The sequence below is a fragment of the Benincasa hispida genome, chromosome 12 (assembly GCF_009727055.1).
Source record: "Benincasa hispida cultivar B227 chromosome 12, ASM972705v1, whole genome shotgun sequence".
Taxonomy (NCBI): domain Eukaryota; kingdom Viridiplantae; phylum Streptophyta; class Magnoliopsida; order Cucurbitales; family Cucurbitaceae; genus Benincasa; species Benincasa hispida.
Window position 1 is genome coordinate 59,297,763 of NC_052360.1, and position 21,166 is coordinate 59,318,928.

General features: G+C 34.2%; 1 protein-coding gene and 2 non-coding genes across 4 annotated transcripts; all 3 read left to right on the top strand.

The window, feature by feature from the left end:
* Positions 1-564: 564 nt before the first annotated feature.
* On the top strand, positions 565-636 carry TRNAK-UUU. Its single transcript has one exon. It is a non-coding gene; the product is annotated as a tRNA-Lys (tRNA).
* A 1,051-nt stretch (positions 637-1,687) lies between these two features.
* On the top strand, positions 1,688-1,759 carry TRNAK-UUU. The gene has a single exon. It is a non-coding gene; the product is annotated as a tRNA-Lys (tRNA).
* A 7,286-nt stretch (positions 1,760-9,045) lies between these two features.
* LOC120067702 (transcription factor EGL1-like) lies at positions 9,046-14,044 on the top strand. Of its 2 annotated transcripts, XM_039019245.1 has the most exons (9): positions 9,046-9,382; positions 9,471-9,566; positions 10,338-10,592; positions 10,683-10,779; positions 10,945-10,959; positions 11,367-11,423; positions 11,520-12,407; positions 12,548-12,991; positions 13,580-14,044. In XM_039019245.1, the coding sequence occupies exons 1-9, from the start codon at positions 9,375-9,377 to the stop codon at positions 13,649-13,651; spliced, it is 1,932 nt and encodes a 643-aa protein (XP_038875173.1). In that variant the 5' UTR covers positions 9,046-9,374; the 3' UTR covers positions 13,652-14,044. The 2 variants fall into 2 exon arrangements, with proteins under 2 accessions (XP_038875173.1, XP_038875172.1); XM_039019244.1 differs by lacking the exon at positions 9,046-9,382 and having other exon boundaries at positions 9,442-9,566.
* The last annotated feature ends 7,122 nt before the right edge of the window (positions 14,045-21,166 follow it).

Genomic DNA, 21,166 nt, shown 5'->3' on the forward strand with positions numbered 1-21,166 from the left:
CGTTATCAAATAAATCTTTCAATTTATAAAAAATAATACAATAAGTTTTTAAATATAGATTTTCAAACATTTTTTTGTCTCAAATTAATGGTTGAGAGCTCAGATAAAATCTAAGATTGTATTTGGGATAAGGAATGAAATAATAAAGAGTAAGGAATTATAAAGTATAAGAGTTGTGAACTCCTGAGACCGTCAGTATAAGAAGTTGATAATATATAAAATTGATATTCTTTCATAATGAGGTCCACCAACTTTTTAGGTGAAACAAGAAGTGAAGTTCATAACTCCTACTTCCAAAATTTTATGATATCGGCGATATATCGTGGAATTTCATAAAAAAAGATCTAATCTCATTTGGATATACCATTTTACTGATTGACTTATAGCAATTTTTCAATCCTTAGGCTAAACACACCCTGTCGTTTGTTAGTTTCTCAAGCAATGAAATTTTACTTTAGTTCTATAAGAATTCTTTTATTTTATTTTATTTTTTTAAAAAACAACTTTAATATTATATATAGTGCATGAAAAAGTATATTATATTTTAAAATCAATACATATCTTGCCGTCTTAGCTCAGTGGTAGAGCGCGTGGCTTTTAACCACGTGGTCGTGGGTTCGATCCCCACAGACGGCGAAGAATATTTATTCTTTACGTTTTATCTTATTTCTGGAAGAAAAAAGATGTACACAATAATTGTGTTTTGATTTTTATCTCTATACTTCAATTTCATCTATTTCAAAATATTTATTTGGGCCTCCAACTTGAAATAGATTGTGTGACTACTATTTGGAGTATCTTAAAAAAATGGGGAATAAGAATTATTTTAATCGAAAATATCTCAATATATTGAATATATAGTAAAATCATATGATCAATATTAGGGTAAGATCTTTTTTTTTTTCAAATTTTACAATATATATATATATCGCAATATTAGCTATATATCTCCGATATATCTTTTGCATCTCAACAAAATTGTAGATATTTTATGGATATATCATAGATATTTTGTGAATGTATCGTAGAAATATCGTTGATCTTTTCCAATGTGCTAGCTTTTCCAATTTCCAATTTTTCTCGATTTTCAATCCAGAACTTTCATTTTCAATGAAATTAGATTTGAAAAAAATCATAAAAAAGACTTTAACTAGGGCCATGAAGTTGGAGGAAGCAGGAATTAACTTCTTTCACTAGAGAATCTCAATTCATGCATGCCACACAGGACTCCAACTACCATAGAGTTGGTGGACTAGAAATTGGAGCATCAAGAACCTTTCATTTGTAGAATATCCACACATGATGATGCTTAGATTGATGTTGACTGACTTGTTTCAAATACAGAGGGGATGAGTTTAGACAGTCAATATGTCTAAAACAATAGTAATTATGGGTATTCTTATAATAATTATTATAATCATTCAAGTGATTATGGTTCCTGTGGTTATAGTGATCGTATTAACACATCAATCTCATTTGGACATACTATTTTATCGATTTTCAATCTTTAGGCTAAACACAACCTATCGTTTGTTAGTTTTTCAATGTGTGGCAATGAAATTTTACTTTAGTTCTATAAGAATTCTTTTATTTTATTTTATTTTTTAAAAAAAAACTTTAATATTGTCTAGAATGTGGTAGTCCATGGAAATTTGTATTATATGTTAACATTTGGTACAAACTTGTTGCCGTCTTAGCTCAGTGGTAGAGCGCGTGGCTTTTAACCACGTGGTCGTGGGTTCGATCCCCACAGACGGCGAAGAATTTTTATTCTATGTTTTATTTTATTTCCGGAAGAAAAAAGATATTAAACCCTTTACAAATTGAAAGATGTACGCAATTATTGTGTTTTGATTTTTTATCTCTATACAATTATTTCAAAATATTTATTTGGGGGTTGTGTGGCTACTATTTAGAGTATGTTAAAAAAATTGGAGGAATAAGAATTATTTTTACCGAAAATATCTCGATATAATAAATATATCGTAAAATCACATCATCAATAGAGATATGAGGATAAGATTTTTTTTTTTCAAATTTCACGATATATATATCGCAATATTAGCTATATATCTCCGATATATCTTTTTAGATTAATATCTTTTGCATTTCAACAAAATTATCTTGGAAATATGTTGATATTTTATCTACATGTGATTCTCTCTATATATATAGCATTTTTCCTAATATCAAGCTTTTACAATGGGCTAGCTTTTCCAATTTTCAAATTTTTTCGATTGTCAATCCAAAACTTTCATTTTTAAAGAAATTAAATTTGGAAAAACCATAAGAAAAGACTTTGACAAGGGCCATAAAGTTAGAGGAAGCAGGAATTAACTTCATTCACTGGATTGGAGCATCAGGAACCTTTCATTCATAGAATATGCACATATGATGTTGCTTAGATTGATGTTGACTCCCTTGTTTCAAATATGGAGGGGATGAGTTTAGACAGTCAATATGTCTAAAACAATAGTAATTATAGGTATTCTTATAGTAATTATTATAATCATTCAAGTGATTATGGTTCCTGTAGTTATAGTGATCATATTAACACATCAATCTATACACGAGGACAATTTTCTCGTGAAAGTAATGAAGGCTCAGACTTGGAACCTCTATACAATCTACATTCTTCCAATCATCCCCATTTAAGTGAAACATAGTTTGATCTAAGGTATCCTTCTATTGGTAGTATTGGGATTGATGTTGAGATGACTAATGGATGACATACTTCCAACTATGTTATAAATTTTTAACATATAATAACTTGGGAGCAATATTGTCATTGTCAAATGAATTATGCTAATATTGGGCTAGTTACTCTTAGATCATCTTTTTATTATTGAATCTTACATTTGACATTTATTTTATATGACTTAGACTTTATTAATAAAATATTCAGTTTATAATAATTTTTTTGATCTTCATTATTATCTATTATTCCATAACCAATCATATTTGATTTCTAATAATTGATTTATATGCTTAAGTCATAGTTTATTACTTAAATAAGTTTATTCTAAAATTCCACTTAAAAAATCACAATACTTTTATGAATTTCCATGATATCCGTAATTTTTCTAAGAAGGCATAGTTTATTACTTAAATAAGTTTGTTCTAAATTCCACTAAAAAAATCATGATATTTTTATGAATTTCCATGATATCCGTGATTTTTCTAAGAATATCTATCGATATTTAAATATTTGTCAATATATCCATAAATTTGACTCACCGATATTTGTACCAATAACGATATTTTCGTCCATGATTTTAACCCCCATTTTATTATAGTACAACTATTATAACTCAATAGTTAAAATGATCCACCCTTCCTCCCTCACTTCCTCCAATGTTTCCAATGACTCACACCCATTGATAACCAACTCCGGTGGATAACTCTAACAAAGACCACCTCCAACCCCAATTTCAGCAACTAGCTTTGACGACTCCCACTGGTGCCCAACTTTGCGACCAGTCCATAGTGTTTAATCAAACTTTTAACTTTAAGGTTAATAGTACAAGTTTTATATCAGTTGAGTTATGCTTACATTGGTAGTAATTGAAAACACATTGAGTATAGCAAACGAAACAAACTTGTGTATAAAAACACTTTTGAGAAAAATATTTAAATGAAAATGACTTTTTGAAAAATATTTTTTGTCTAGTAAATTCAAACATCCGTTAATATATAACTTGTTTCATGGGTTCTACCAACGTTTAAAACAAGAAAATTATGTATGTATGGAAAGAAAGTCATTCATAAAATTAAACCGGAGAATAATTTTAAAAAAAAATCTCCTAATGAATCTTTTACAACAATTTCTATATTTTAATTCAATTGATATAATCACACACCAATCAAAACGGTCAAGGAAAGCTAATATACTACGTTTGCTAGTAGAATTCTCAAAGAAGCGTTGTACACTAAAGCAGAGAAAAATTGTTTAGCCGAGTACGAAATTGGAAGAACAAGCTTCTACTTTTCTTCTTTCCCCTTACTTGAATGGTGTACTTTATATCACTTGTATCATTATGTAATTTTATAGTTTGGTTGTGATTATTTCTTAAAAAAAAAAAAACCATTGATGTAATATAATAACTTATTTTAGTATTGAATTTACTTTCTCGAAAACACACTTGATCAAAACCATTCTTCTTGAACTGCTTTTCAATGATAATATACCATCAATTTTTTTAGAATCGTATATCTAAATTGACAATATTTTTTTGTGTGTAATCGCAATGGTGACCTATACTTGGAACTATCATTCCTAGATATAGATTTTTATACAATATTATAGCATTAGAGAATTAGTTGCTTTTGTACATCTCCAAATATGGAGTTTTCTTACTTAATCAACGGGATTGGTATATCTCAAAAATGACCAAATGAACGGAGACCAATGTAACAGAAAATCCAAAACATTTTTAAAAAATGGGTGGAATAAATCTTTTATTTCTATCTACAAATATGATATTTGAGGTAAAAAAAGAAAAAACTCGACAACAATCCTAAACCCTCAAAGAACTCTACGTTAAAAAAATCAACAACCCAAACATATGAACCCTAAACTCGGACTAAAACAATATACATTTCAAACACAAACTTTTAGAACCTAGATTAAAATAGTCACCCCAAACACAAACTATTTAAATCCAAACTAAAATATATGCACTCTAAATTCAGATTATTCAATTCTACAAGCTATTATAACGAACAATGTGCTCTAAATATCTCCTTATCAAGTCATTCATGGAAAAAAATATAAGTAAAACAATTACACATATTTAAAAAAAAAAAAAAAAAGTAAAATAGTTATCAAATTTAAGGGTATTCGTGGGTTGGTTGGATTGGGTTTAGGGATATTTTAGGCCCAATCCTATACTTCGGTTTATGTATTTCTCTAACCCAAACTAACCCTTATTAAATTATAAATCCAAAATCAATTCAACCCGTAAAAAATGGGTTGGGTTGGTTCGGTTCCGTCGGTTCTCTTTCAAAAAAAGTTTGAGAGGATCTTACTTCTTAGTTCTTTACTCATGATCTTATATGGAAAATGTTAAATGACCTAATAATGTTCAAAGATATGAAGTAACTACATAATATTCACCAAAAAAGTCTATATTGTCAACAAAATTCACAATAAAGATTACAATGTTTTCAAATGTCTACAAAATCCGTAAGTAGGACTATAATGCCTACAAAAGTCTTCAAAATCCATAAACACGACTATAGTGTCCACAAAATCCACTAACAAGAGTCGTCCATTGGATTTTTGAATGACAACCAACAAACTTAAACAATCCATTCATGATCCTGTATATGTATGGAAAATATTTATAGTACTATCAAATTTTTGTAACTTTTTTTTTTTTTTTTTTTTTTTATTGATGATCACTTACCATAAAATCGACTTTCTGTGAGTGTTTCTCTGAGAAACTTTCTCATAATTTTCCAAGCCCTTCCTCTGTAATCTTGCATTGCTCCATGAACCCTAAAAAAGATTTAGAAAATAAATTATACAAGAATGTTATCACAATTTCAATATATTAATGTAGCGTAAATATTAAAAGGTGACATTATATATCTTATAAAACTTGATCATAAGTTTCTAATTCTTCAATTTGTGGAGTTAGATCTAATAACATCGGCTTCACACGTAGCCAATTTTGTGTACATATTAAAACTTCCACCATCTTAGGACTTAAAAAACTTCTAAAAAAGTCAAGTATTTTACCTCCGGTACTAAATGTTGATTCAGAAGCAATTATTGACACTGGTACGGTTAAAACATCTCGAGCAACTTGTGATAAAACTTTGTATTTGGGAGTATTTAATTTCTACCAATTTAAAATATCAAAATTTTTAGCCAGATCCTCATTAGGTTATGACAAATATCTCTCCACGTCATTTCTTATTTCATTCAAATTTTTTTCTTTTCTTCTTCGTTTGTATTCTAATTGTAAATCCATTTCCATGTCATCACAATCCTCACTTATTTCAACTATGTGACATGGTTGTTCAGAAATATAACCACTTGAATCACTTGTCTTATAAAACTCATACAATTGCATCAAACTAACTTTCACCTCATTAGTCATTGTTCTAGCAACTTCATTCCCATAGATACTTAGGAAACAAAAGGATATATAATCCAACTTATATCGTGGATCAAGCACAATAGCTAGAAACAACACTTTGTTCATCTTGTCAAGAGACCCCCAATATTTATCAAATTTCATTCTTATATTGGAAGCCATACTATATATCACACTTTATATTTTGGCTCCAACTTATTAAATTTCATTGAATCCCACAAAGTTCATGAAAGAATGTATTAGAAGTGAGATAATTTGAACCATTAACCTTCAATGTAAGATCTTAGAACATCTTCAAGAATTTGACAAATGTTCTAACATGGTTCCAATTGGCTAAGGTCGGCGGCTTCTTTCTTTTCTTTCCATTCTTATCTTCAGTAAAGTGATTTACACAATCTTCATCCTCTTCTTCTAAGCATTAAAAAGCTTTTTCAAATTTTAAAGCATGATCAAGTATTAAATACGTTGAATTCCATCTTGTAGACACATCAAGATAAACAAGGGCTTTAGATTCAATCTTTTCATGTCCAACACACTCTAATTTTTTTTTTCAATCGTTTAAGAGAAGATCTAACATATCTTACAACATTTTGTACACTAGCTATCGAATCATGTAATTCTTTCAATCCACCATTGACAATCAAGTTCATAATATGAGTACAACATCTCATATGAAAATCTTTAGTTTTCTTTTCATATATGAGATTGCCGAATCATTTGAAGTTGCATTATTAACAGTAATTGAAAAAAAATCTTATCAATACCCCAATCCAATAAATAACATTCAATTACTTTATCAATTATCTCTCCCTTATGATTAGGCACTTGACAAAAATTCAATATTCTTTTATGTAAATTCAATTCAGAATCAACAAAATGTGCTGTAAGAACAACGTAATTGATGTTCTGTAAGGAAGTCTAAGTATCTATTGTTAGGTTCACTCTTTGACCACTTTTGATTAAAGTTGATTTCAATAAATTTTTTTCCATCCACATACACTTGATAAATATCCCTAGCAATTGTGATTCTTGAAAGAATATCAAACTTAGGACATACAACATTACAAAAGTCTTTAAACCCCTCTATCTCTACAAATCTAAATGGTAACTCAGACAATACTAACATCTTACCACATGCATTTCTAACTCTTTGTTGATTAAAGGCAGTAGACAAAAAATCCATATTGATAGCACCTTTAACATCAGTTTCATTCGATTGAAACTTTAGTATGGCTTGCCCTTTAGGTTGCTTTCTGAATGGATAGTTTTTGCATTGTTTTCTCAAATGCTTCCATAAGGTACTAGTTCCACATGAACAAGTGTCACAAAGCATAATCTTTATCACAGTAATTCCCTTTGTATCTTATACCTTCAGTGTTAGACTTTTCCATCTTTGTAAAGTGATCCCACACTGAAGATGGCCTAGTTGGTTTTCTCTTGCCAATTTCTGATGGCTTAGAACATGCATTTGGAATATTTATAGGTGTGATTCATTATTGATCAACTCACTGCTTTTCATCTATAGATTATAATATTAACAAATAAAGAAAAACAAAAAAAAAATGTTTTTGAGCATATATAAAAAATAAAAAGAAGAAAACGGGAGTTGGATCATGGGTGGCTAACCAATGACAATGTGAAGGCAAGGAAACGATGTGAAGAAATGGAGAAGAAGAAGCCATTAGATAGTGGTGAAGAAACGACGGAGATGGAGATTTGGAACAGAGAGTTAGAGATTCGGAACACGCTAGCAGACGGAGACAGAGATTCAGAACGGAGAATCGGAGATGGAAATAAGAGATTTAGAAGAAACAAGGTGAGATTGAGGATGAGAATGAAGATGAACCCTAAAGGCAGACGACAGACAAAGACATGAGACGGACGAGAAGACAGACGGAGATCGAGAGCAAGACAGAAGTTTTGAAAAAAAAATCCCTTACACGAATCCTTAAAAGCCACATGTCGAGCTTAGAGATGTAAAAAAAACTCATGGGTCGGGGTCCCACAAGGACCCACCCCGGACGGGACAGGGAATCCTTAAATACACGAGGAATGGGGGAGGGAGTGGGAAGTTTTTTTTTTTTCCACATTTGCAATTTGGGGTTGTAGACTTCGTTAGGATTATTATGGAGGTTTTAATTATTTAAGTTTAAGACTTTGTTACTTTAATTCCTTAGATGTCTTAATATTTAAGATAGGATGTTCTAATTGTTGAATTTTAATTTATAAAGATTATGATAATTTAGCATTATAATTATATATTTTTAATTTGAATGTATATTATTATTTTAGTACCAAAATTGATAATATTTAATTTAAATAAAAGTGGTATTGAATATGTAAAAGAAATTGCTAAAAATATATATTTAATTGAAATAAAAAAATTGTTAGAAAAAAATGATGGCGGAAAAATTTTCCTCGCGGAGAACTCAATCCCCGCGGGAAAATTCACAGGGACAAGGAATGGAATAGGGGGCATGGACAAGGACGGGGAGGGCTTCTTTGTCCCCGTCCTGTCCCATGGACATCTCTAGTCGAGCTCGTGTGCAATAAAGGTGAAGAAACTCTAAAGAAATTTAAATGGGTTGCAGCTACTGGGCTATGTAATTGGTTGATTCGGTTCAAACCGATTTTTTGCTCTTTGAACTCGAGAACGAATTGGCCTGTCCGAATTTATTAAAAAATACCCAAACCAAACCATTTTTTTTAGAACCAACTCAAACCAAGTAGGTTGGATTGGGTTGAGTTGCTCCGACTTCATTTTCTTGAACCCCTGATCAAATCTATCCCTGTAATTCCACTTTCACCATTATTATTGGATGAAAACCACTTAAGTAAGCAGAAAACCCGAGCGGTCTCTGTCGGGTGCATTTTTGCAAAGAATTTATGACAACAGAAGGAAGCTTGAGCTTTCACCATTTATGAAGTGAACAAGCTTAAATTATGAAAAAATTTCCTCTTTCCATTTGATTTCATTTCTGAAGTTCTTCTCAAAAGGGTGAGTCAAAAAGGTAACCCCAAATTAGAATTTGGCAGCCCCACGATCAGATTTCTCATAAAGTAATCATAAACTAATCGATTAAGCCTCACTTTTAAACCCAAAATTAAAAAAGGGGTTTCAGCTGAGAAGATGGTTTCCACTTTTTCCAGTATATTACTTTTCTGTTCAGAAAGCTGCTGCTGCTCTGTGTCGCACGGCTAAAGCCTAAAAAGCTTTTGGGTTTTGCCATTCTTTGGCGTTGGAACCAAATCTTAAGCCCCTTATGGCTAATGGCTTGGTGGGTTTTCGGTTTTCATCATCATTTCTTCTGAGTCTCTCTTTGTTTTTCTGGAAAAAATGGCTAATGGACTTGAAAACTGTGACAGCGAATCTGGGTTTCTCAGAAAGCAGCTTGCTGTTGCTGTCAAGAGCATCCAATGGAGCTATGCGATTTTCTGGTCACCATCGACTAGGCAACATGGGTATGGATTTTTCTTTTATGATCAGTTCTCGCTGCCATTGTTCTTCATTCTTGGCTTGTATATCTATCTGGGTTTTTCTTTTTCCTGTGTAACTTTTGTTTTGTTGAGATGGATTTGTATTGACAGATCAATTTCACCATTTCGATTGTTCAAATTTGTGGGGATTGTTTTTGGCAACAATTTATGAAAATGAAGTTGGTTATTGATCTTAAACTAGGCTTACTGTGATCTGATTTCAGTCCTTTCTTTCTTTTAACCTCAACTTTCCCGAACTTCCATTTCACAGCATTACTGAGCATCTGGACACTTTTGAGGAGCTCAAAATCTGAGTTTTATCTAAAATAACATGTAAATTCCCTAGCTACCCTGGTGATTTAAGCTTGGTTGTTTGGAGGTATTCCCCAGAATCTGGATTTCAAGCATTTTTTTTGAAAACTTATAACTAATAACTTAAAATTGGCCCATCGTGAAGCCTCTGGGAGAATAGTGGGGTTAGAGGCAAGTCATGAGCGTAGTGTAAGGGGTGGGACTCTTGATTTCTGAATTATGGAAAGAAAAGTGTTGAAAAATTTCTCTTCGACCTCGGAAGAGGTGAGGGATGATAATGTAGTTGCTTGCAAACTTCACAGTTTGTCTTTCTCTGTGCTACTTGCTCTCTGTTTTATGGAATAGACTATTTTCACTGATTTGGCCACTGGCTGCAGAATTTTCACTGATTCTTTTCCACGTAGTTGTTGTACTTTAAATAAAAGATTTGGTTTTATACTTTAGGGTGCTGGAATGGTGCGATGGCTACTACAATGGCGACATCAAGACGAGGAAAACAGTTCAAGCTGAGGATGTCCATGTCGATAATATGGGCTTACACAGAAGTGAACAATTGAGAGAGCTCTACAAGTCTCTCTTAGAAGGCGAAAGTGAACAACAAGCGAAAAAGCCTCCTGCCTCTTTGTCTCCTGAAGATCTATCTGATGCAGAATGGTATTACTTGGTTTGCATGTCCTTCTTTTTCAATCAAGGCCAAGGGTATTCACTCTGATCCGTACTGGTATTTATCCCTTCACATTTTTTGTTTAACTTGTGATATTATGAGCACTATCTATCTATTGTGGTTAGTTTGCCTGGAAGAGCGTTAGCTGATGATCAAACTATCTGGTTATGCAATGCTCAATATGCGGAGAGTAGTGTATTCTCTCGCTCCTTGCTTGCAAAGGTTGGCTATCATTTGGTGGGAAAAGATCACTCATTTGATTTTGAATAGTTTGATGCCTATTTCAAGTTCCTTAAGATCTTATCAGTAAGAAAATTTGACAGTTTCTTCTTTTTCTTTTTCATTGGGGTTCCTATTCTTTGGACGTCGTTAATCAACTAATTACAGAGTGCATCAATTCAGGTACAACATCATCTAGTGCTAAATATGATGATTAAAAAAAAACCAAAAGTCTTTTAGTAACAGTGTGCCTTGTAAAGGAAAAAGTAACCTCTCGGGATAAAACCAAAATATGTTGTTTACCCCATGCTAACAAAATAATTCTTTTGGTAGATGTGGTTGTATAGTGTACTGATAGTGTTTCTCTGGTCTTATCAAAGAAGTCAAACAAATGCTTTTCTTTTAAGAACCTTATTTATCTTCTTCACAATATGACGAAGAAGAAAATGATGGTATTTAAGATACTATTACGAGAAACCGAGTTTGGTTATTGGCTACATGAATCATCTAAAGCGCTTAGAATGGACTGATGTTACAATTCTAATTTCAAGGCTGGTAGACCTGATCTTAAAATTGTTGTGGTATTGTAGACTGTGGTTTGCTTTCCTTGCCTTGGCGGTGTTATTGAACTAGGTGTAATTGAGCAGGTAATATTCATAAAGAAGCATACATTACACAAATTTTTATGAATCGGCATCATATGTTTGTGGACCGTGTTTCCTGTTTCATGCTTTCTTTTGAAGGTCTCGGAGGATCCTAGTCTTCTTCAACACGTCAAGGATTTTTTACTGAAGTTCTCAAAGTCAATATGTTCTAAGAAACCTTCTTCCGCTGCTTATAAAGATGATAATGGTAAAGAACCGATGACTGTGAAATCTGACAATGTTGAAGTTTTGGCAATCGAGAACCTCTACTGCTTGACAGGCGTGAAATTTAATGGGAAGGCAATAAATGAGATTCAAAGGAAAAACAATAAGTTCGGCATTGACTCTCTCGATGATTTTTCAAATGGTTGTGAACAATATCACCAAATGGAAGATCCTTTAAGACTTGAAGGTGTCGAGGGAGGGGCTTCTCGTTTCCACAGTTTGCAATTTCTGGATGATGACTTCAGTTATGGTTTTCAAGATTCCATGAATCCTAGTGACTGTATTTCTGAAGCTTTGGCAAATCAGGAGAAAGTCTCATCTTCTCCAAGATCGAAAGGTGCTAACGATTTACCTTTGGAAGAACTTCAAAACTCGAATCACACTAAATCAGGTTCCTTAGATCTCAGATCTGATGAAGACATGCACTACAAGAGAACTATCTTCACCATTTTGGGAAGTTCAACTCAACTAGTTGGAAGTGCCCTTCTCCATAATTTCTCGAGCAGATCCAGTTTCGTGCCATGGAAGAAAGGAATGACTGAGACACACACGCCCCCCATGCAACAAAGAATGTTAAAGAAGATTTTGTTTACAGTTCCATTATTATCTTCTGGTTGTTCTCTAAATGGCCTCAAGGGTGGGGAACAGTCGATCTCGGAACAGGGTAACAATGATTTCTGCACAAAAAATGTCATGCATGACAAATTGAGAGAAAATGAAAAATTTATGGCCCTCAAGTCAATGTTACCTTCACTTAATGAGGTACTTCCAGCTATTATCGGTATAATTTTTTTGAATTTTAAATGGAATTTGCAACTTCCTAAACATATCCATTGCTTCATTTTTGCTTCAATCATATTTTCTTCAAGTGGTACTATTTGTAATTTAACTCTTTTATGCAGATCAACAAAGTGTCGATACTCAATGATACAATCAAATATCTGAAGATGCTTGAAGCAAGAGTACAGGAGTTAGAAACTTGCATGGATTCATTATATTATGAAGAAAGATTCAGAAGGAAATATCTTGACATGGTGGAGCAGACTTCAGATAACTATGACTATGAAAAGATTGAAGGCAGCTTAAAACCTTCAACCAACAAAAGAAAAGCCTGTGAATTGGATGAAACTGACCTGAAGCTGAAGAACGGCATTCCCAAAGATGGCCATAAGCTAGATGTGAAAGTCAGCATGAAAGACCAAGAAGTTCTTGTTGACATGCACTGTCCTTACCGAGAATATATATTGGTTGACGTCATGGATGCTTTGAACGATTTGCAACTGGACGCCTACTCTGTTCAATCTTCTGATCATAATGGTGTTTTCTCCTTGACCCTCAAGTCTAAGGTTTGTAGCTGAGTTTCTGACATTTGTTTTTCATAGATTTCTTATCCCAGTTGATCTGCACACACACCCAAAAGGAAAAAAATGGGAAAAAGCAATTCTCCAATAGCCATTCAATGACTTGATAGAAATTAGGAGTGCACACCGAAGCTGAGAAAACTGGGGGGAAAAAAATGACACGAACTGAACCACTTACATCCCTACTAGAAAACCTTGGAGAAATGCCATTTTCGACCTTAAGTATGTACGAGTAAGGCTTATGTTACTCTACCCTATGGTAAAATATATGTTTTTCCTTATAGATCATAATGCTCTTGGTTCCCAGGCTACATTCCACAAATTTTATCAGAGTCTGCAACTTTATTGAAGTTTCAAAATTACTTGCTGTCCGTAAGGGAAATGCTGATATATTGTCTTTAGTGAATGGTATTATGACGAGGTCCTTCGCCCGTTGATGTTTGTCTTTATATCTTAGTTATAGAACTGAAATGAACACTGTTGTCATTTAGAACGAAGACTGGTTAGGAGTAGAAGTATGTTTCTGTCTTTACATCGATACTCGGTGACTTACGCTGTCCAATTTCGTTTCAGTTTCGAGGGATAGTGGCTGCATCAGTTGGGATGATCAAACTAGCACTTCTGAAAGTTGCCAACAAGAGCTGAGCTAAGAAGGAAGCTTAGGATCAATGATGAAGCATTTTCTGCAATTCAGTAGAGTACAAAGAAGTATTGAAATGTCAATTAAGAGAAGAAAAGAAGCTGACATTCTAGCATCCTCCCCTTGGGGCTCACAAATTAGGCAAGCTCAGCATCAACTGATAAAGATGGACTTGTTAACTTTTGAGTGATAAATTTGATAATTTAGTGTTACTATTTGCTACTCACAATCAAGTTACCATGTTTCGATCATGTTGAGTTCTGCAGTTTAGAATTATAATTTCTTATTAGACATTCTCAATGTGGGGTTTCTCTTTTTTACTATTTCACCTTAACAACTTGCTGTTATGTAAAGGGAGAATAACTAAGAATATGGCCTTTTTTTTCGTCTATTCTACACTGCTAGTATCTTAAGAAAGAAAATGAAAGTAACCAGAATTATTTTTAACATAATATCATTTTCCGTATTTAATTTTTTTTAATATTTGTTACACAATTTAAATTGAGAATTATACACCAATATGTTTATTTAGAGTAGTAATCTTATACAAGACAAACTATGTATCATGAGTTATTCATAATCGTAGCTAAGTCAAAAGTTTTTGTCAATATTATATTTGCATCGTCTACCTTAACTATTACTAATCCTCTGACCAACAATTTGGTAATGATTCAATCTATTAAAGTCCTTCTTGGACTAATGGGAGGGTAACTTGAGAGAACTATATCTACTTTTCCTAAAGAGTTAATTCTATCTTTTGAAACTTATGATTTCAACTCTCTTTTTTCGTCAAGTCTCCAAAATGGTAGACTTTTTTAATCAACTACAAATTAGAAGACATGCCTTTACAAGTAAGAGTTCAACTCACTTACGATTGAGATCGAATCGCGTTTGATCATCTTATGGAATATTGATATGTAAACCCCCAAACCTATTTTATTGATTAATTATGCTTAAGTCTCTATGATTATGAGTTATGATGTTGGGTTAGTTGAAATGATATGAAGGTATAATGAGGATGTATGAAAGGATAAAAGGAAGGAAAAAAAATGTTCTAAGTATGGGATGTTAAGCTCTCAGGTGAGATGAAGAGGAACTAGTACTTAGAAGAAAAACAGAGAGCTTGATGCGGCAAAGCTGAGTCAAGCTATGTGGCTAGTCATCACAACCTATGTGGCCGGGTATTTAAGAAGAGAAAAATTTGGCTAATTATGGCCCATAATGGATGCGGATGGCCACAAAAGAAGTTGAATTGGCTATTGGGCGAGTAAAGTGTTGGTCAAGGCTGGTAGAAAGTGCATGCGACCAGTTTCATGTGATGTAAGTAAAGGTTAAATACAGGCAGCATGCAAGCAGTCGAGTCGTTCAAGGAAGAGTGCTAAGAGGGGCGTGAGATGAGGACTGGGCGAGAGGCTTAAAGGTTGGTAGGCAAAGATGTTGTGAGCATTAAGCAATGACATGAAGAATGGTGTCGCATAGATGATGTGACGCGGTATGCTATGGAGTCATTTAAGGAAGAAATGACCAGATAAGGCTTGCGATGAGTGCCTAAGGCAAAATGTTACGATGAAGGTTGTAAAATTCTTAGGTTTGAGAGAGAATCAGAATACTCTATTCATTCACCAAAGATATGAATATATACAAGTGTACAAAGCATAGAAAAGGAAAATATAACAAGATATTTACACTAATGGAAAAACCTAACAATAGAACTATGACAAAGGTTAAAGTTAAACGAAGACCAGGAAAGGGCTTAAGTGGACACAAACCCTATGTGATGAGGTTAAGTGGAAGTGTTTAGCCTTATCACTTGGTAAGTGGGCCATGTGGCAGTCTTAGAAATGTTAATCGACCGAGAAGTTAGAGAATTTCTAGCCTACCAAAAAGGGTTTAATGCTCACATTCTAAAGTAAGAGAGTTAAGATGTTTATGAGCAAGTTTATAGAGGGGAATTTAGCTAAATAATGGTTGGTTTTAAAGTTATGAAATTTAGAAGTTGAATATGGAATTTTGGATGAATAAATAGGCAGTTGCATTTGAAGAATAAGCAAGCAGCTGAGTAAGCAGGATATGCAATGACGTGCGTAAGCGATTAGCGAGAGCTTACGCCAGAGAAGGAAGTTGTTGGGTAAGGTGCACACGTAGAGTGAAACGTGAGGCCGTGGAAAAGAAGGTGTCAACAGCCAAGGTATGTTGAGGGAGATGCGCAACAGACACTTGTTGTATAGGTATGGTGAGCATGTCCTGGCACCTGAGCGAGCACACGTAAGTAAGGTTGCCATTGTTCAGCCAACTGTAAGGTAAATTGATTAAGTACTGATGATGCAACGAGATGGGTTAAGATGCAGTGAGTTGATTAGGCTATGCGACGATAAATTAAGAGGAATGTTTACGTTTGATGATGAGTTTTAATGATAAAGTTAAGCTCAAAATGGAGCTAGTCTTATTAACTAAAGGTATTTATGGATGTCAGAGCAAACACAAATAGAGAAAGCCTACAACCTTTTGAGGAAATAGCCCAAGACTGTGAGTGACATGTTTTATGAATGTTTTCTTATTAAATGGTTTCAACGCATATCTTATGATGAGTGTTTTACTTAAGAGTTTTCAAAGCATGATGTATGTTTAAGCTTGAAGATTTGCGGATTATTTTCTTGAAGAGGTTTTCAACACATAGGCTATCTACCATGTGATGAGTTTTCACAAACTGAAGTATCAGTTTTAAGCAAAGATGTGGACACATATTCCTTTCTTTTTAGAAGCTTTTAAGTGAGTTTATGATGAGTTCAAAGAAAAACCTTGAGTTTTATGCGATGAGTTTTAAAAAAAAAAGTTTAAGAAGTTACTTAAGTTTTGATGAGTAGAACCATGATGATTTAAGATGTTTTCATGATGTTTAAATGATGTGATGATGAAGAAACCCGATATTGAAGGTAGGAAGGTATCCGGGTCCCCTGACACCTAAGGTATGATGGTATCCAGGGTATTACCACGTGCACGTAGGTACTATGATGTTGACGCTGAATGTATTGAGATTACTCCCCATCAGCTAAGGTTTCAACGTTGAGAGATTAAGCAAAATGGTTCTCTCTCAACTAAGGCAGATGAATGATGTTTTAAATGTATATGTTGATAATGAATAGGAATGATATTTTTTTATGATGTTCTTAATGTTAGTTGAGGTTTGAGTTTCAGATGTTTTCCAAAACTCTGAGTTTTGAGATGCATGTTATTTCTTGAGTTAATGTTTCTATTGATATTTAATGAGAATATTTTTAAAAGTAAGTCGCTCACTGGGTTAGTAGCTCATTCTTTTCAATGTTTTCTTTTTTCCCAGGTAGTTGTCAACTCCTCAAAAGGTAGTTGTTTTGTTGTCTGCCACTCAAGTGCGAGATCTGAGAAGAAAGAAAGAGAAAGAGAAGTCTAGGTTGTTAAGCTTGTCTTGTTAAGAATGAACATCATGTACATATTAGGGATGAAGGTAGATTGAGTGGTACCCATTGTTATGAACTTAAGTGTATATCTCTATTGGGTATATGTATATATATAAGTTCGTGCATGTGCTTTCAGTTGCATTTGATATAAATTGTAAGAGAAAGTGTATGTCTATAAGTTGCTTATTAGGTGTTTAAAAACATGTGATAAGAGTTGAGATAGGCAGTAGTTGTCATAAAAGGATTGACATCTACTGTTTTCACATCTTCTCTTAGGTTAGGAAGGGAATCTGGGAGGGGGTATAACAAGTTGGTATCAGAGTAAGAGATTTTGGCAATAGACTCATGCATTAGATTAGGAGCATGTAATGATGTAATGTCCCTAATATTGTGCACTATTTTAGGAAGGATGTCTAGAGAAAGTGGCAAACTAAACAAGCCAACGGCTGATGAGGATCGTGACCCTATTGGAAATCGCAGAATTTGAGGGGATCGAGACTCAGTTAGAGAACCAGTGGTATAGGAAACCACAACTAAGGGGGAATCTAGTATCCCGTAAGCTAGAGTTAATCCTCAGATGGATGATAAAGTCTTGAACAGGATAGCACAGAGGTTAGCAGCAAGTGTTGGATCTATACAGATGGATCCAAAGAAAAAATATGATATAGAAAGAATGAAGGCACTAGGTGCCACCACTTCGAGGGTACAACTGATCTAGTAGATGCTCCGGCATGGTTGAATCAGATGAAAAAGTGCTTCCAAGTAACAAAATGTCCCGAGGACTGTAAGGTCAAGTTAGCTGTATTTCTGCTACAGAAAAGAGCAGAACATTTGTGGAGAGTGGTAGACTCGAGAAGAAACAGATGAAAGGTGATGACCTAGGATGAGTTCGAGAGAATCTTTGAAGATAAGTACTATCCCACTTCTTTTCGTGAGGTGAAGAGGAATGAGTTTTTGAAGCTCGTACAGGGTAATATGATAGTTGTTGAATATGAGGAGAAAGAAAGATATAAAAGGTTCGAGAGTAGACTGAGAAGGGAGATACGAACTCTTTTGACTTTTACGGCTAACTGGACGAATTTTTCCCAGTTAGTTGAGACAGCAATGAGAGTTGAACAAAGTCTAGTAGAAGATAGGCAAGATAAGGAAGTCTTTAGAAGTGAAAAATGGAGATTCACTCTAGAAGGTTAAGAAAGAGATGGTTAAGCCCCGCTCTAGTGGACAGTCAATTTCTAGTGATAGTGAAGATGAAGATCAACAAAGACAAGGTAAGAAGAGATCCAGTCACCTGCTATTTCGGTCGGAGGGTCCAAGTCAGGACGTGCTAGTGAGTCTATTGCTAGTACGGTTAAGAAAACTCCGTGTTCGAGTTATGGCAAGGCTAAGGCTGGTCATCTTAAGAGGGAATGCCCTTATAAAGTTCAAAGGACACAGGTTGAACAGATAATGATCTTTAAACAGTGGATCAACCCAGAGCAGTTGAGACTGGAGGTGAGGGTTCCAATAGAGTCAAACGGAAAGAAGTGGTTGAACAACCACGACAATAAGGTAGAGTTTATACTGTGATCCACAAGATGTTAAGGAATCACTAGATGATGCAATAGGTAGAGTAACTCTTTGTAGTTAACTTATATATTTATTAATAGTTTTAGTACTATTCATTCATTTATTTCTAGAATGTATGTATTAAATATTGATTGAATGCTAAAAAGAAAAATGTTCCATGAGCAAAAGTAGTATGGAGGAACTATAAGACAAATGAAGTTATATGGAGACCAAGGAGTAAATGAGAAATAGATACCCCTACTTGTTTGCATGATGAAGCTTGAAGTAAATTTCGAATACAAAATTTTTCTAAGGGGACGGTAAATTGTAAACCCCCCAAACCTATTTTACTGATTAATTATGCTTAAGTCTCTGTGATTATGAGTTAATGATGTTGGGTTAGTTGAAATGATGTAAAGGTATAATGAGGATGCATGAAAGGATAAGATAAAGGAAAAAATGTTCTAAGTATGGAATGTTAAGCCCTCGGGTGAGATGAAGGGGAACTAGTACTTAAAAGAAAAACAGAGAGCTTGATGTGACAAAGTCAAGCTACGCGGTCAGTCATCCCAAGCTATGCGGCCGAGTATTTAAGAAGAGGAAAATTTGGCTAATTATGACCCATAATGGATGCGGACGAACATAAAGGAAGTTGAATTGGCTATCGGTCGAGTAAAGTGTTGGCCGAGGCTGGTAGAAGGTGCATGCGACCAGTTTCATGTGATGTAATTAAAGGTTAAATGCAGGCAGCATGAAAGCAGTCAAGTCACCTAGACAAGTGCTTCAAGTAATGCTAAGGCAGAGTGTTAAGAGGAGCATGAGATGAGGACTGGCCGAGAGGCTTAGAGGTTGGTAGGCAAGGCTGCCTTAAGCATTAGGCGATGACATGAGGAAATGTGTCACATAGATGATGCGACGAGGTATGCTATGGAGTCATTTAAGGAAGGAATGACCGGATAAGGCTTGCGATGAGTGCTTGAGGTAAAACATTAAGATGAAGGTTAAAGTTAAATGAAGACCAGGAAATGGCTTAAGTGGACGCAAACCCTATGCGATAAGGTTAAGTGGAAGTGTTCAGCCTTATCACTTGGTAAGTAGGTCGTGTGGCAACCTTAGAAATGTTAATCAAAGATTTATGGGCCAAGTGGCATTTAATTAAGATAAGCTTACAAGCAAACTCAAGTATAAATAAGTCTTGCAAAGAAGGAACTGTTTAGCCTACCAAGAAAAGTTTGATGCTCAAATTCTAAGGTAAAAGAGTTAAGATGTTTACAAGCAAGTTTATAGAGGGGAATTTAGCTAAATAATGGCTAGTTTTAAAGCTATGAAATTTAGAAGATGAATATGAAATTTTGGATGAATAAGCAGGCAGTTGCACTTGAAGAATAAGCAAGCAGCTGAATGAACAGGATATGCGATGAGTGCATAAGCGATTAGCGAGGGCTTATGCAAGAGAAAGAAGTTGCTGGGTAAGGTGCGTGCATAGAGTGAAGCATGAGGCTGTGGAAAGGGAGGTGTCGGCAGCCAAGGCACGCTGAGGGAGACGTGCAATAGATGTTCATCGCATAGGTACGATGAACGTGTCCTAGCACCTAAGTGAGCACTTGTAAGCAAGGGTTGTCATTTTTCAACCAACTGTAAGGTAAATTGATTAAGTACTAATGATGTGATGAGATGGGTTGAGATGCAATGAGTTGAGTTGAACTATGCAATGATAAGTTAAGAGGAATGTTGAAGTTTGATGATGATTTTTAATGATAAAGTTAAGCTCAAAATGGAGCTAGTCTTATTAACCAAAGATATTTATGGATGTTGCAGGACAAACACAAATAGAGAAAGCCTACAATCCTTTGAAGAAATAGCCAAAGACTGTGAGTGACATGTTTTATGAATGTTTTCTTATTAAATGGTTTCAACGCATGTTTTATGATGAATATTTTATTTAAGAGTTTTCAAAGCATAATGTATGTTTAAGCTCGAAGGTTTGCGGATTATTTTCTTAAAGAGGTTTTCAACGCATAGGCTATTTGCCATGCGACGATTTTTCACAAATTGAAGTATAAGTTTTAAGAAAAGATGTGGACCCATAGTCCTTTCCTTTCAGAAGATTTTATGTGAGTATATGATGAGTTCAAAGAAAAACCTTGAGTTTTATTCGATGAGTCTTAAAGAAAGTTTAAGAAGTTACTTAAGTCTTGATTAGTAGAACCATGATGATTTAAGATGCTTCCATGATGTTTAAATGATGTTTTATGATGTGATGATGAAGAAACCCGATACTAAGGTATGAAGGTGTCCAGGTCCCCTGATACCTAAGTATGACGATATCCACGGTATTACCACATGCACATAGGTACTATGATGTAAGACACTGAATGTGTTGAGATTTCTCTGCACCAGGTAAGGTTTCGACGTTGAGAGATTGAGCAAAAAGGTTCTATCTCAACTAACGCAGAGGAATGATGTTTTAAATGTACATGTTGATGATGTTGATGATGAGTAAGAATGATATTTTTATGATGTTTTTAATTTTAGTTGAGG

Excerpts from the sequence above, each read along its gene's own strand:
- LOC120067702 (XM_039019244.1), top strand. The coding sequence starts at position 9,442 with ATGGCTAATGGACTTGAAAACTGTGACAGCGAATCTGGGTTTCTCAGA. Across the intron at positions 9,567-10,337 it reads CCATCGACTAGGCAACATGG|GGTGCTGGAATGGTGCGATG; the intron begins GTATGGATTTTT and ends TTTATACTTTAG. Across the intron at positions 12,408-12,547 it reads TGTTACCTTCACTTAATGAG|ATCAACAAAGTGTCGATACT; the intron begins GTACTTCCAGCT and ends TCTTTTATGCAG.